Raw genomic sequence first — 15,178 nt, 5'->3', positions numbered from 1 at the left:
CCAAAACTTTTTTTTACTTTTTCTTTCTTTAAACTAATCACCCTTTTGGCAATGTTACTGAGAGAGCCAATACAACAAAAAATTGCATTTATATAGTGGCATTAAGGTTGAAAAATGGCCCAAGGTGCTTTATAAAAGATGCAAGGTGAAAGGAACGCCAAGCGAAAACAAGAAAGATTGGGGTTGCCAAGTGACCAAGAATTTGAAAATTAAAAATGAGCTTTGCTTTGCTATATCTTTGAGAACTATTATTATGTGGTCAAAGCCAATTGGCAAATGTGTTCTGAAAATGTCCACAGTTAGTATGATAGAAAGCCTGTCCGCATAGGAATAGGCATGTTGTACCAAATCATTTTGTGGTCAGTGAAAAGATAGTTCTACATGCAAGGAGTGTGTTTCTTTGGTGGGTTTTAAGGAAGGCTCTAAAAGAGAAAAGGATAGAGTGAAGACAATCATCTACATTTATATAGCATCCTTAGAATCATAGAAATGTTATAGCACAGAAAGAGGTCATTCAGCCCATCGTGTTTGCGCCAGTCAAAAAAAAGAGAGAAAAATAAACTAGCCACTCAATTTAATTTCACTTTCCAGCACCTGGTTCAGTAACCTGCAAGGCTACGGACTTCAGGTGCTGATCCAGGTACCTTTTAAATAAGTTGGGCATCTCAGCCTCAACCACCAATTTAGGCAGCAAATTCTGGATGCCTACCACCTTCTGGGTGAAAAACCTTTTCCTCTAATCCCTCTAATCATCTTAAATCAATGCCTTCTTGTTACAAAAGTATTATTGTTTTCATAATATTATTCTGGTTTATTGTAAATTAGGTTTATGGGTGCAAGTATAGATTGGTTCCATCTGTGTGGTTTAATTGCCTTGTAGTCAGGTGGACTATGCTTGAAATTATCAAAAGAAGTTAGGTGTAGAAGTATACTTGAAATGCTAGTGAGTAAACATGCTTGGAGTGTAAGGGTGTGAAGGGAATTTGCATTTTGTTGCAAGAGCAATTTTCTGCATCTTCTGCGCAAGAGAGCGAGGGGTGGATGAAGGGTATTTCAGGTATGCTACCATTGGTGGAGTGCTGAAAACTGAGAATGCGCAAGAGGCCAGATTTAGAAAAATGATGAAATTAGAGGGCGGTAGCAGATTAGAGATTGGAAGGGGCGAAGTCATCGGGGAATTTGAAACCAAGGATGGGAATTTGAAATTCAAAGTGTTGCTTAGCCTGGAGCCCATGTTGGTCAGTCAGTTAAGGGGTGATGGGTTAGCAGGGTTTACTGCAAGTTCAGATATAGGCATCAAGGTCTTGGATGAGCTCCAGTTTACCGAAGATAGAAGGCCAGTTGGAAGAACACTGAATTAATTGAGCCAGAGGCAAAGAAAAACATGGATGAGGATTCCAGCAGCAGATGAGCTGAGGAAGGAGTAAACACATGCAATGCCACAAAGGTTCTTGGTGACTGAGAGAATACAGAACTGGAAGTGCAGATCAGAGTCAAATAGCTCACTACGGATGTGAATGGTTTAGTTCAGACTCAGATAGTAGCCAAGAAGAGTCTTAATGAAACAAATTTCAGAATATGAAGCCTAGGTGGCTGAAAGAACACCCACTGTAGTGGAGCAAAATTTGGGAGGAAAAGGGATGCTCCAGAGACTGAAGCCAGAGAATTGGAGAGTTTGGATGTCTGTAGTGCTGGAAGAAGTTACCAATATAGAGGGATAAAGGTATAGTGTGATTTAAATGCAAAGAGGACTGAAATTTCAAGTATTGGGAAAAAAAAGCAGAGGCTGCAGTGACACAGCTTTGCACAAATAGCATATCTATCCTCAATATATTTACTTTGGCTCTTCTCTAGTCTTCATATACACAGCACTCTGTTGATCTGGCCAAACATCAATTAAACTGTGTTGTCAAAAATCATCACCACCTATTCATTTACATTGAAAACTGTCAGATTGTGAAGAGGTGTCGCAATATCAGCAAATAAGGCAAAGATCTCCCTCAAAATTTTATTTTTATACGTCAGTTTGCTATCTTTCACTAAGATGAACAACGTAACACAGCAAACCTATAATTTTTGCAGCCACAGTTAGTGGCAAATATGAGATTATACATGAGATCCAACAGCTTCTACTAAAATTGAAAATAAAATTTTATCAGCATGAAAATGTCAGAGGAGGAGAATGAGAGAGATAGGAACCAATTGTACAGGACAAGAAGAAACCACTGTGGTCCATTGAACTGGTCACAAAGCAAAAAGAATTAACTACTCTTGTCACTCATATGCAAGTACCAAATATCAAAGGAGTCCCCTGAAATTTGCCTACAGCATCCACTCTGCTCCACTGCCTCTGCAGATCATCAGTTCCATTTATACTGCATCCTCAACTAAACCATCTGTTCACCTTTCGTACACAGTGCTTCAATATATGTGTTGTCTTGATGTTTTATCAAGTATATCCTGCCTCATATCCCTATATTTATATCTTACCGCCTTGGTTGGCAGGTCAGATTGAGAAAGTGATTAAAAAGGTAAATGGGATCCTGGGCTTCACAAATAGAAGTATCTATTTACTAAGAGCAAGAAAATTATGACGAACCTTTATAAAACACTGGTTCAGCCACAAATGGAATATTGTGTCCAATTCCAGGCACACCACATTTGGAAGGGTGTGAAGGCTTTAGAGAGAATGCAGAAAAGCTGTATGAGAATGGTTACAGGGACGAGGAACTTCAGTTACATGGATAGATTAAATAAGTTGGGTTTGTTCTCATAAAGAGATTTGAGGAAATTTCATAAAGGTATTCAAAATCATGAGGGGGATCTAGAGAGAGTAGGTAAATAGAAATTGATCCCATTGGTACAAGACTGAAAGTGACTGATGACAAAGGTGACACAAAGGAAGTTTTTTTTTCAGGAGAGGATCGTTCAACTCTGGAATACACTGACTGAAAGGGTGCTGGTGGCATATTTAATTGTAGCTTTCAAAAGCGAATGAGATAAGCACATGAAGGGGAAAGATTTGCAGGGTTACAGGAAAAGGGTTGGGGAGTCAGTCTAGCTAAATTGCTCTTGCAGAGCAATGGCACAAGTTCAATGGGCCAACTAGCCTCTCTTTGTGCTGCAACAATTCCATGAATATTTTATGAATATTCCTTAAGTCCTCCTTTCTCCAGTGGAATATGTTCAGTTTCGGCAGCCTGTTTTGTAGCTCAGCTATCAGTTGTCCTTTACCGCACTGCCTCCAGTATATGGATGCCTCACTGCACTATGGTTAACAGATGGGGTAGGACCTATGCTACTTTGACAAATTCAATGATCTCCCTCTCTAGTTATACACTATTGATACTGTTTGCTTTCTTTACTGCTGCCACATAGAGAGATGATTTTTTTCAGCAAACAATCTAGCAATAGATTTCCCTCATGTGTTTTGTCTTGCAGTTTAATATTTAGATTATATACTGCCTTAACCAGTCTCAAATTTTTACTTACATACTTTAAACAAAGTCTATCACTTCTCAGTCCAATGTCCAAGATAATTTAATTCCATGACATAAAAACAAAAAAACTGCAGATGCTGGAAATCCAAAACAAAAACAGAATTACCTGGAAAAACTCAGCAGGTCTGGCAGCATCGGCGGAGAAGAAAAGAGTTGACGTTTCGAGTCCTCATGACCCTTCAATAGAACTGGTTCTGTTGAAGGGTCATGAGGACTCGAAACATCAACTCTTCTTCTCCGTCATTATTTAATTCCACCTGTACGTGATTCATTTGTTCCATGCTATTTGGGAACTTACAAATGCATAGTACTAGTCAACTCTTTTCATGAGGACCTTTCATTTCTTCTGATTCAGCTAATTTATGAACCATTTCACAAGTTTCAACCATTTTGTGTTTCCCAAGCTTCCAGACCAATCTTTGTAATACTACCAAAATCTTTGGAAACCTATTAAAGTCCAAATTCCCTATCTGAAAATTGCACTTCTATAATTGGTCAGAAGCTTGTGGAGAGGACATACACAAGTCATTTGGACTTTGAGTCCTTTGGTAAGTCAATGACCCTTGGGATCATTCAGGATCCAATTGCTTCCTTTGGTGCCCATTCACTGTTCTAAAACACTTTCATGTTTATTTTAAACAACACTTAAGAAGCTCAACGCCAACCAGGCCAAAACAGCCCACTTGATGGGCACCCCATGCACCACCTTAAACATTCACTCCCTTTGCCACTGATGCATAGTGGCAGCAGTGTATACCATCCACAAGATGCACCGCAGCAACTCACCAAGGCTCCTTCAATAGCATTTTCTCAACCCGTGACCTCTACCTCTAAGGACAAGGGCAGAAGATTCATGGGAACACAACCACCTGCAAGCTCCCCTCTAAGCCACACACCATCCTGCTATTCCTTCACTGTCACTGGGTCAAAATCCTAGAACTCCCTTCCTAACAACACTGTGGGTGTACCTACACCAGATGGACTGCAGCAGTTCAAGGCAGCAGCTCACCATTATCTTCTCAAGGGTAATTAGGGATGGGGAATAAACGCTGGTCTAAACAGTCTTAATCTGGTTTTCTATTTTAAGTTGTCTATCCAGTTTCTTAATCTCATTGACTTTATTCCTGCATTCATCACCTTAAATTTGAGAATTTCTGTTGCACTCCTCTCTTCTTGATTGAATCTAACTTTAACCTCGAGCACTTATGGCACATGATTTTAAGGTTTTCTGACTACAACCTCCTCTAGTTATTATAGAGCATCGAGGTCCACAATCAACCTCACCTTGTACTCGTAGAATCATGTACGAGTCTCACAATACCCAGTAACATTTTCTCTGCTTTTACTTTCATTCGAAATATGTTAATATTACCGTTGATAAATTGAAATATCCTTTAACTATTACATTTGATCTTGTACATGCTTCCTTAATTTGAGGAAAATGATCAAGCACTAATCCCTCTTCCTAAAAGGCAAAACAAATCCAAAGAGTTTATTTTTCTCCTTCATCTACAATGCTTTCCTTTTATCTGCTATTGATCCAGAATTTTCTGCTCCATTAGAGCCATCTTCTCTTGCCCATGCAAAGTCACACCTCCTCCTTGCTTACTCTATTTATCATCAGTTGTTATTTCTCCATGAGCTGAGCTGCAACTGTAATTGGACAACAAACCTGAGGTTGAGGCAGAGTCTTTTTTTTGTACTTACATACTTCAGATGCAGATCTGGTTAAAATGTAATTATACCCTTACATTGGAGGTTGGTATACCAAGGCTATAACAATAACTATTATATAACCGCTTTTTGAGCATTGATGATATTGTACATCACTAAGGTATGCTTTATAAGAGCATTCACTCATATAGCTAAGAGCATGAAGTGTTCTTCAAAGGGTTGTTGTTCTATTCACAGAGTCACAGAGCAGAAGAGGCCCTTCAGCCCATCAAGTCTGCAATGACACGTGAGAAACACCTGACCTATCTACCTAATCCCATTTACCAGCACTTGGCCCATAGCCTTGAATGTTATGACGTGCCAAGTGCTCATCCAGGTACTTTTTAAAGGGTGTGAGGCAACTCTCCCAGGCATTGCATTCCAGGCCGTCACCACCCTCTGGGTAAAAAAGTTTTTCCTTACATCCCCACTAAACCTCCTGCCCCTCACCTTGAATTTATGTCCCCTCATGACTGACCCTTCAACTAAGGGGAACAGCTGCTCCCAATCTACCCTGTCCATGCCCCTCATAATCTTGTACACCTCGATTAAGTCGCCCCTCAGTCTTCTCTGCTCCAACGAAAACAACCCAAGTCTTTCCAACCTCTCTTCATAACTTAAATGTTTCATCCCAGGCAACATCCTGGTGAATCTCCTCTGCACCCGCTCCAGTGCAATCACATCCTTTCTATAATGTGGCAACCAGAACTGCACACAGTACTCCAGCTGTGGCCTCACCATGCACTTTATACTATTTCGGGGGGGTTTCAATTGCTTACATATTTTTGGGGATTCAGGGTCTCAGACTATTCTGATGGGTGAATTCCAGCTAATGTCACAGAAAGTGTTGTCACTTCCCCAGATCTCTACACAAATTCAGAGCATGCTTCAGGATTAAACAAATAATCCTCTTCAAATTGTCGTTTGGTAGTACAGAATTTGAGAGTAGCTGAAAAAAGAGACATGTTGTTGAAGCTTTTCCTCTTGCACTCATCAGGAAAGATACAAGAATTCCAAATTTCAAAGGGAACAACAACTTATACTGCATGAAGCACCGCTTTTCCCATGTAGTATAAATTGTTGTTCCATTTGAAATTTGGATTTCTTGCATCTGTCCAGATGAGTGCAAGGCCAAAGCTTTGGCAGCATGTTTCTTTTTCCAGCAAAACCCTCTGCAGTTTAATTCAGCTAGAATTCTATCACATTCCCTCACATGATCCTCCATGACTCTAGAGGCAGCAAAAACTACAGATTTTGAAATTGGCTTCAAATGTTGAATACATTTGAAGAATAGAACTAACAATTAACAACAGGAAAGGAACGTATATTGCTGCAGTTGTTAAGTTAAGCTGGCTCAGAAAAAAAAAATTTGCTACTGCTGCATTAATCTAGGATAACAATATAAGTAGGAGGAACAGGATAAGCCATTGGCCCCTCAAGCCTGCTCTATCATTAAATAAGACCATGGCTGATATTCCACCTCAACTTCACTTTCTCACTATATCTTCATATTCAATTCACTTGGGCTGCAAAACCTTTGATCTTAGTCTTGAAAATACTTAATGACTGGGATTCTGCAGTCCTTTAGGTACAGAATTCAAATATTCACAAAGCTCCGAGTGAAGAAATTTCTCATCTCAGTGTTAAATAGTTGACTCTTTATCCTGAGCCTATGACTTCTTGATCTAGATCCTTCAGACTTCTTGATCTAGATCCTTCAGCCAGGGGAAACAGCCTCTTGGAAGACTTGACAGGGTTGATGCTAAGAACCTGTACATTTCAATGCGAGCATTATAAATGTATTAAAGTGCTTTATGGCAGCTCACCACTCTATTACAATATTTGTGCTCAGAATTCACTGACTCATCATTGTTCCCTTCAGGAGATTCTCATGTAACTAACCTGACTTTGCAGCCATCGCTGGTTCTGCTGTGAGAGTCTTTAGCACTGGGTAAGCCTCTTTCATTGTCTGAAGGAAATTTATTGCAGTCTCAGCGCTGAGCAGTCTCTCTTCGATTACTTTCCTCAACAACTTAGCCATGGCACCTCTGGCAGTCTCTCCCTGACAGCATTCCACAATCACCTAAATATCAACATATTAGCCATAACTACATTTCACGAAGGTAACAAGAAAATTTTGAAACAGTACATTTTCTAAAGACTACTCTTACAGTCTAAATCACCTGAAATCATGCTATACCAATGAGTACACGCCAACTGCTTAACTAATATTCGGTCACATTTTGAATACAGTTCAGTAATCCATTTTCCAAAAAAAGATATAGGGGGACATAGGGAAAAATAGACGTGCAAGAATTATAGCAGAACAAGGAAATAATTAACAGGTTTTGGCTGTTTTACCTGAAAAAGAGGATGCTGAAGAGTGATCTAATAGAGGTCTTTAAAATTACAAAGGGGATTGACAGGGTAGATGTAGGGAAGGCATTTCCACTTACTGGGAGTCCAAAACTATGGGCCATAAACAATGTAGTTATTAAAAATATCCAATAAATAATTCAGAAGAAACTTTACGCAGAGGTTGCTTGGAATGTGGAACTTGTTACCAATAGGAGGAAGGACACAGATGCCTTTAAGGGAAGCCAGGCAACACCAACGTAAATATTCAGCATAGTTGACTGAAAGGACTCTTTCTGTGCTGTAAATTAAACGTAAATAATTGAATTTTATTCTATATACATGTTTGTTTAAAGGGTGAATAGTGTGAACCATTTTATCGCATGATCGTTTATTATTGTTCCCGTACCTGAGATTTCTGTATGTCTGCTTATTTTAAATTGAGTCACATGCATTCAACCTTCTGCTGTTTCCTGAAAAATGATGATTGTCACTAAGTGTGACCACTGAATACAATGGAAACAAATCCTTGACTTTATTCACTTACATATAACTCTCAGAACATCAAGAAAAGGGTAAAATCTTACTATTAACTAAATTGCTTTTTAAAATAAACTAGGGTATGCCACATGTGCACAATAGCATTTCAGTAACACCTGCAAGAAAACATTAAGCAGATGTAAAAAATATTCAAAGGTTGGTATATTAGCATTCCAGTGTACACTACTAAACTAAGATATGAGTTTATCAGTTCGACTAACAGTAGCTCTGTCTATGGAAGCCAACTGGTTGAACTGACACTTTGAAGGCTTCAGAAAGCCTGTTTGATTGGAAAAAGGCAGATTGATGGATTTAAAAATACTTGGCCTTGATTGCTTTTTTTGAAGATACCACCTAACACAGACTGATGGAGGCAATGTTGAATTTGAAAGAAATGTGTAGGCCAGAGTTAGAGCACGACCTGCAGTTTAAGACATCCAATTAAAACAATAGATTCATTAGGTTGATACCCTATTGTTTTGAGGAAAGGCTTGAAATACTGGAACAAAACCAAAAATACCTGGAAAAACTCAGCGAGTCTGGCAGCATCTGCAGAGAGGAACAGAGTTAACGTTTCAAGTCCGAATGACCCTTCAACAGAACTAAGTAAAAATAGAAGAGAGATGAAATATAAGCTGGTTTAAGGGGGGGTGGGACAAGTAGAGCCAGTGATACGTGGAGATAACCAAAAGATGTCACAGGCAAAACGACAAAGAGGTGTTGAAGGTGGTGATATTATCTAAGGAATGTCCTAATTAAGGGTAGAAAGCAGGACAAGCAAGGTACAGATAGCCCTAGTGGGGGTGGGGTGGGGTGAAGGAATCGAAAAAGGCTAAAAGGTAGAGATAAAACAATGGATGGAAATACATTTAAAAATAATGGAAATAGGTGGGAAAAGAAAAATCTATAAAAACTATTGGAAAAAAAAGGGGGGGGGATCGGAAAGGGGGTGGGGATGGACAAGAGAGGTCATGATCTAAAATTGTTGAAGTTAATATTCAGTCTGGAAGGCTGTAAAGTGCCTAGTCGGAAGATGAGGTGCTGTTCCTCCAGTTTGCGTTGAGCTTGACTGGAACAATGCAGCAGGCCAAGGACAGACATGTGGACATGAGAGCAGGGTGGAGTGTTGAAATGGCAAGCGATAGGGAGGTCTGGGTAATGCTTGCGGACAGACCGAAGGTGTTCCGCAAAGCAGTCACCCAGTCTGCGTTTGGTCTCTCCAATGTAGAGGAAACCAAATTGGGAGCAACGAATGCAATAGACTAATTTGAGGAGAGTGCAAGTGAAATGTTGCTTCACTTGAAAGGAGTGTTTGGGCCCTTGGACGGTGAGGAGAGGGGAAGTGTAGGGGCAGGTGTTGCACCTTCTGCGGTTGCATGGGAAGGTGCCGTGGGAGGGGGTTGAGGTGTAGGGGGTGATGGAGGAGTGGACCAGGGTGTCCCAGAGGGAATGATCCCTGTGGAATGCCGCTGGGGGGGTGAAGGGAAGATGTGTTTGGTGGTGGCATCATGCTGGAGTTGGTGGAAATGGTGGAGGATGATTCTTTGAACGCGGAGGCTGGTGGGGTGATAAGTGAGGACAAGGGGGACCCTATCATGTTTCTCGGAGGGAGAGGGGGGTATGAGGGTGGATGTGCAGGAGATGGGCCGGACACGGTTGAGGGCCCTGTCAACGACTGTGGGTGGAAAACCTTGGTTAAGGAAGACATGTCAGAGGAACTGTTTTTGAAAGTGGCATCATCAGAACAGATGTGATGGAGGCGAAGGAACTGAGAGAATGGGATGGAGTCCTTACAGGAAGCAGGGTGTGAGGAGCTGTAGTCGAGGTAGCTGTGGGAGTCGGTAGGCTTGTAATGGATATTGGTGGACAGTCTATCACCAGAAATTGAGAGAGAAAGGTCAAGGAAGGGAAGCGAAGTGTCAGAGATGGACCATGTGAAAATGATGGAAGGGTGGAAATTGGAAGCAAAATTAATAAATGTTTCCTCTCCCTCCCAGAAACATGATAGGGTCCCCCTTGTCCTCACTTATCACCCCACCAGCCTCCGCATTCAAAGGATAATCCTCTGCCATTTCTGCCAACTCCAGCATGATGCCACCACCAAACACATCTTCCCTTCGCACACCCCCCCCCACCCCACCCACCCCCGGCGGCATTCTGCAGGGATCGTTCCTTCTGGGACACCCTGGTCCACTCCTCCATCACCCCCTACACCTCAACACCCTCCCACGGCACTTTCCCATGCAACCGCAGAAGGTGCAACACCTGCCCCTTCACTTCGCCTCTCCTTACCGAACAAGAGCCCAAACACTCCTTTCAAGTGAAGCAGCATTTCACTTGCACTTCCCTCAATTTAGTCTACTGCATTTGTTGCTCCCAATGTGGTTTCCTTTACACTGGAGAGACCAAATGCAGACTGGGTGACCGCTTTGCAGAACACCTTCAGTCTGTCCGTAAGCATTACTCAGACCTCCCTATCGCTTGCCATTTCAACACTCCACCCTGCTCTCATGCCCACATGTCTGTCCTTGGCCTGCTGCATTGTTCCAGTCAAGCTCAACGCAAACTGGAGGAATAGCATCTCATCTTCCGACTAGGCAATTTACAGCCTTCCGGCCTGAATATTAACTTCGACAATTTTAGATCATGACCTCTCTCGTCCATCCCCACCCCCTTTCCGAACCCCCCCCTTTTTTTTCAATAGTTTTTATAGATTTTTCTTCTCCTATTTCCATTATTTTTAAATGTATTTCCATCCATTGTTTTATCTACCTTTTAGCTTTATTCGATTCCTTCCCCCCACCCCACCCCCACTAGGGCTCTCTGTACCTTGCTTGTCCCACTTTCTACCCTTAATTAGTACATTCCTTAGATAATAGCACCACCTTCAACACTTCTTTGTCGTTTTGTCTGTGACATCTTTTGATTATCTCCACCTATCACCGGCTCTACTTGTCTCCCCCCCACCCCCCCCGCCCACCCCTTTAAACCAGCTTATATTTCACCTCTCTTCTATTTTTACTTAGTTCTGTTGAAGGGTCATTCGGACTCGAAACGTTAACTGTGTTCCTCTCTGCGGATGCTGCCAGACTTGCTGAGTTTTTCCAGGTATTTTTGGTTTTGTTTTGGATTTCCAGCATCTGCAGTTTTTTGTTTTTATCTTATTGAAATACTGGACCTTTATCTGCTGGAGCAGAGGCGGCTTACAAGGCATGAGGAGTCTTTAAAAGTATGAAAGATTTTGATAGCATGAAGATAAGATAAGATCATTTCTTCTGGTTGTTGAATAGTAATACAAAGTTGTTAATTAAACTGTGACTAAAACAATAAAGTGAGAGATTAGGAAAAATGTCGATGAGGAGAATTGTGAGAGCATACATTTCCAGAGGGAATAAATGAGGCAGAAATAATCTGATACTTTAAGATTAAAGTAGAAAATCATTTGATTCAATGTAGGGAAATGAAGAGAGAACAGGCCAGTGGGATTTTGAGCAAAGAGCCAGCCAGCCAAGATATGATGGTCCAAATGACCACCTCTTGTGTTGTACATTTCTGTATCTCTAAAGGAAGGAGAAAGTCACTTCAATCTCTTCTCGGATTGCTGATGAGGATAGGACGAGATTGCCTTTCCTTTTCAATAAAGAGTCAAAAGTAAAACATTTTAAAATTGGCTGGATAAATAAATAAGACTCAAAAGGGAAAATGACCTTTTTCTCCTCCTCACTGAAAGCCATTTCTTCAGCAGAGTCCAGGCAGTCCAATAAAGGACTCAAGTCCGTCACACATTCCAGAACCTCCTCTTTGTGTAAGTAAAGGTTGAGCAGAAAATCTTCACTATCAATACGACCTAAATATTAGAAACAACCAATCCATCAGCTCCAAACAAAATGAGATACAGATGCTAATCTATGAATAAACAAGGTTTGAATAAAAAGTAAAGTCACGCCTTCACACTGAGGAAGTTGAAGACAATATTATTCCTGTTCAGATAAAAGGTCATTGACCTGAAACTTTAACTCTGTTTCTTTCTCCACAGATGCTGCCAGGCCTGCTGAGTTATTTACAGTTTTTATTTGCTTTTATTTTTTATTTCCAGCATCCAAAGTATTTTGCTTTTATAATATTAATCCCTTTACTTTATTCTGCATCTATCTAGCTCTAAAGACTTTCAAAAATGTCCCTCAAACAGGAAAGAAATTTTCGAATATGGGCCAAGAATAACAAATAGTTTTAAATTCTGCCCACTGTTCAGGTGTCTGGCTTACACTACTACAGCAATACATTTCCAGCTAGTATAACTGAAGCGTGTAGAAAGCAAAACCTATATTCTCCTCAGTAAGAGTAGGGCTGTATGCACATCACATGTTAGTGGTAGCAATCTTGCTTCAGAGTCAGACAATTGTGGAGTGAAATCCCACTCCAGAGACTTAAGCATAACATCCAGGCTGACAATACCACTGCTGTACTAAGGGAGTGCGGCATTGTTGGAGATGCTGTCTTTTAGATGAGACATTAAACTGCAGGCCTCTCAGGTGGACTTAAAAGATTCCATGACACTATACCAAGGGCAGAGACATTCTTCCCCAATGTCCTGGTCAATATTTATCCACTAACCAACATCATTAAAACAGATTATCTGGTCATTATCAGGTTATTGTTTTTTTGGATCTGACCATGCATAAAACTGACTTCCTATACTACAATGGGAAAGACACTTTAAAAAGTACTTCATTAGCTGCAAAGCACTTTTGGTCACCTTGAAGTTATGAAAGACCCTTACCCCTTCCTACCTCTGTAACCCTACACCTCTCTGAAATATCTGTGCTCCTCCAATTCTAGCCTCTTGCACGCCCCTGATCTTAATCATTAACTTTTAGCAGCTGTGCCTTCAGCTCTGGAATTCTCTCCTTAAACCTCACCATCTTCTTATTTCCCTTTCCTCCTTTTAAAATGCTCCCTAACCTTTGGTCACCTATCCTAATATATTATGTGGTTCAAAGTCAAATTTTGTTAATAACACTCCTGTGAAAAACTGACACTTATTAACCATGAAAAAAGACCTATATAAATGTAAGCTGTTGGTTAGAGTGAAGAGGACAATCAGTAGAGCGTGTACCTCTGCCATGCTATGTTAACTCAATGTTATTACAATTACACGGTTCTTCAAGGCTTTTCCCTGTCTGGTTGATGCTTTCTAGTTGCAAAGCTGAAAAATAAATCTCTTTATTAAGAGCTTCCTTCTCACTGGGACATCTTCAGGCCAATCCACATCCAACAACCTGCTCTGTAAACTCTGCACACAATTTGACAGCTACAAATTCAGCTGAGACCATCCACAATATTCTAAAACAATAAACAACAATCTAAATAAATGCACCCACAACATTCTTTTTTTAAAAAAAGTCAATTTACTTTATCCCACATTTTAACAGATCCTTTAAAAAATTCCAAGATCCGGATCCGCATCTTCACCAATACCTAATCAGTTCTTCCTTGGCCATACCCTGAGCACCACAGTTTGTTGAAATCCGTCCATTAGCTTTTTTGAGATGCAGTGGCCACAGACTAACAAACAGGCAAAAACATGTCTGCCCAACAGTAGCAGGTGTAATAAAATCTAGAACTATTAATTTTCATTTTGTCATGTTATACAGGCAAATTGAAAATGCAATGACTGCTAATACCTCTAATTTTCTAATTAAGAAACACAAAGTCCTCTATCTCCAATTACTGCCATCATCTTTGCCCTGTTTGTTTGTCTGATTGTCTATAAACAATATATCACAAAAAGTAATGGACGATTTTCAACGCAAATTGGTACATGAATAGGGTATGACCCAATCAAGAGCTGATTAGTTTTTGCTAAAGATTCGGGTTCGGATCCAGATCCTGGATTTTTTTTTTTAAAAAGGATCCGTTAACATTGGGAGATATGGCGAATTGAATTTTTTTTAAAAAAAAAGAATGCTGTGGATGGCTTTATTTATAATATTGTTTATTTCAGAATGTTGCAGATTGTCTCAGCTGCTGTGGTGGAATTTATCACAACTGTCAAAATGTGAGCAGAGTTTTCAGAGAAGGTTGTTGGATGTGGGTTGGTTTGAAAAACCCTCAGTGAAGAGGGAAGCTCTTGATTAAAATATTTCCTTTTTCATCTTTGCTGTTACAGAACATCAACCGGGCGGGGAAAAGCCTCAAGGAATAGCTGCGTAATTATATTAACACTAACGGAGGTATGCGTTCTACCAAGTGCCCTCTTCACTTATTCACATATGTTTTTATACGTCAAATGTGGTAAAACAAAAACAATGTCCCCAGTCGAAAAGTGGCAGATGAAGCAAGAGGGGGGCAGAGTAGAGAACCCTTTCCCTTAGATCTCAACAATCAAATGCAAGTCCACTTCAGTCCTCAAAAAAATCTCCGAATGGTTCTCATTTATCTGCCAACCTACTCTTTGCAGGATCTGCTAACAGCATTTAAACAGTTGAAAAACCACCCAATATCTCAGTAGCCTGCGCTGCCTCCAGATAATAACAGAGTTCATAAGCATAAGTACTGACTTAAACAAAAGAAAATGTTCTAGTACACTGCAATAATTTCAATGAACTGAAGCAACTGGCCTTGTGCAAAAAAAATGTGAAACTGCCACAGTATCATACTATTACTGGCTACAAAATGTGAAAAAAAAGTTAAAACAGCAAGAGTCATGACAGTTAGAAAAGGAAGAAAAGATAAAAATATTTTTGCACAATTGCTTCAGTAGTGAGAGTTCTGCACTCTAACCTTTCTCATGCTGGAATTGTACAAAATGTAAAAAACACCCACAGGATTTAGACTAGCGTATCAACATGTGAAAAATCAGATAAATAAGTTTGGTTTCTTATTCTATCCCCGCCACCATGTCAATGTTTCCTGGTGGTGTTAACATATGGTAGCTCAGATGAGTATGTGCAAGCAGTACCTCGAATCATCTCAGCAATAACCATTAGTTCAGTCAGCAGCCATGCACTGACTGAGGACAGCAGTTAGGATTCCGGACAAATGCGAGGTAATGCATTTTGGAAGGTCTA

General features: G+C 40.4%; 1 protein-coding gene across 6 annotated transcripts in view; it reads right to left on the bottom strand.

The window, feature by feature from the left end:
* The window catches only part of zbtb40 (zinc finger and BTB domain containing 40), a 98,421-nt gene that overhangs the window by 63,012 nt on the left and 20,231 nt on the right, over positions 1-15,178 (bottom strand). For all 6 annotated transcript variants that reach the window (XM_041206292.1, XM_041206289.1, XM_041206295.1 and 3 more), the window contains 2 exons: positions 11,816-11,955; positions 7,116-7,296 (listed from right to left, as the gene is read on the bottom strand). In XM_041206292.1, the coding sequence (XP_041062226.1) occupies positions 7,116-7,296; positions 11,816-11,955 (321 nt within the window). The remainder of the gene's footprint in view (positions 1-7,115; positions 7,297-11,815; positions 11,956-15,178) is intronic.

The sequence above is a fragment of the Carcharodon carcharias genome, chromosome 15 (assembly GCF_017639515.1).
Source record: "Carcharodon carcharias isolate sCarCar2 chromosome 15, sCarCar2.pri, whole genome shotgun sequence".
NCBI lineage: Eukaryota > Metazoa > Chordata > Chondrichthyes > Lamniformes > Lamnidae > Carcharodon > Carcharodon carcharias.
Note: the sequence above shows the minus strand (reverse complement) of the source record. Positions and strands in the feature narration are given on the sequence as shown.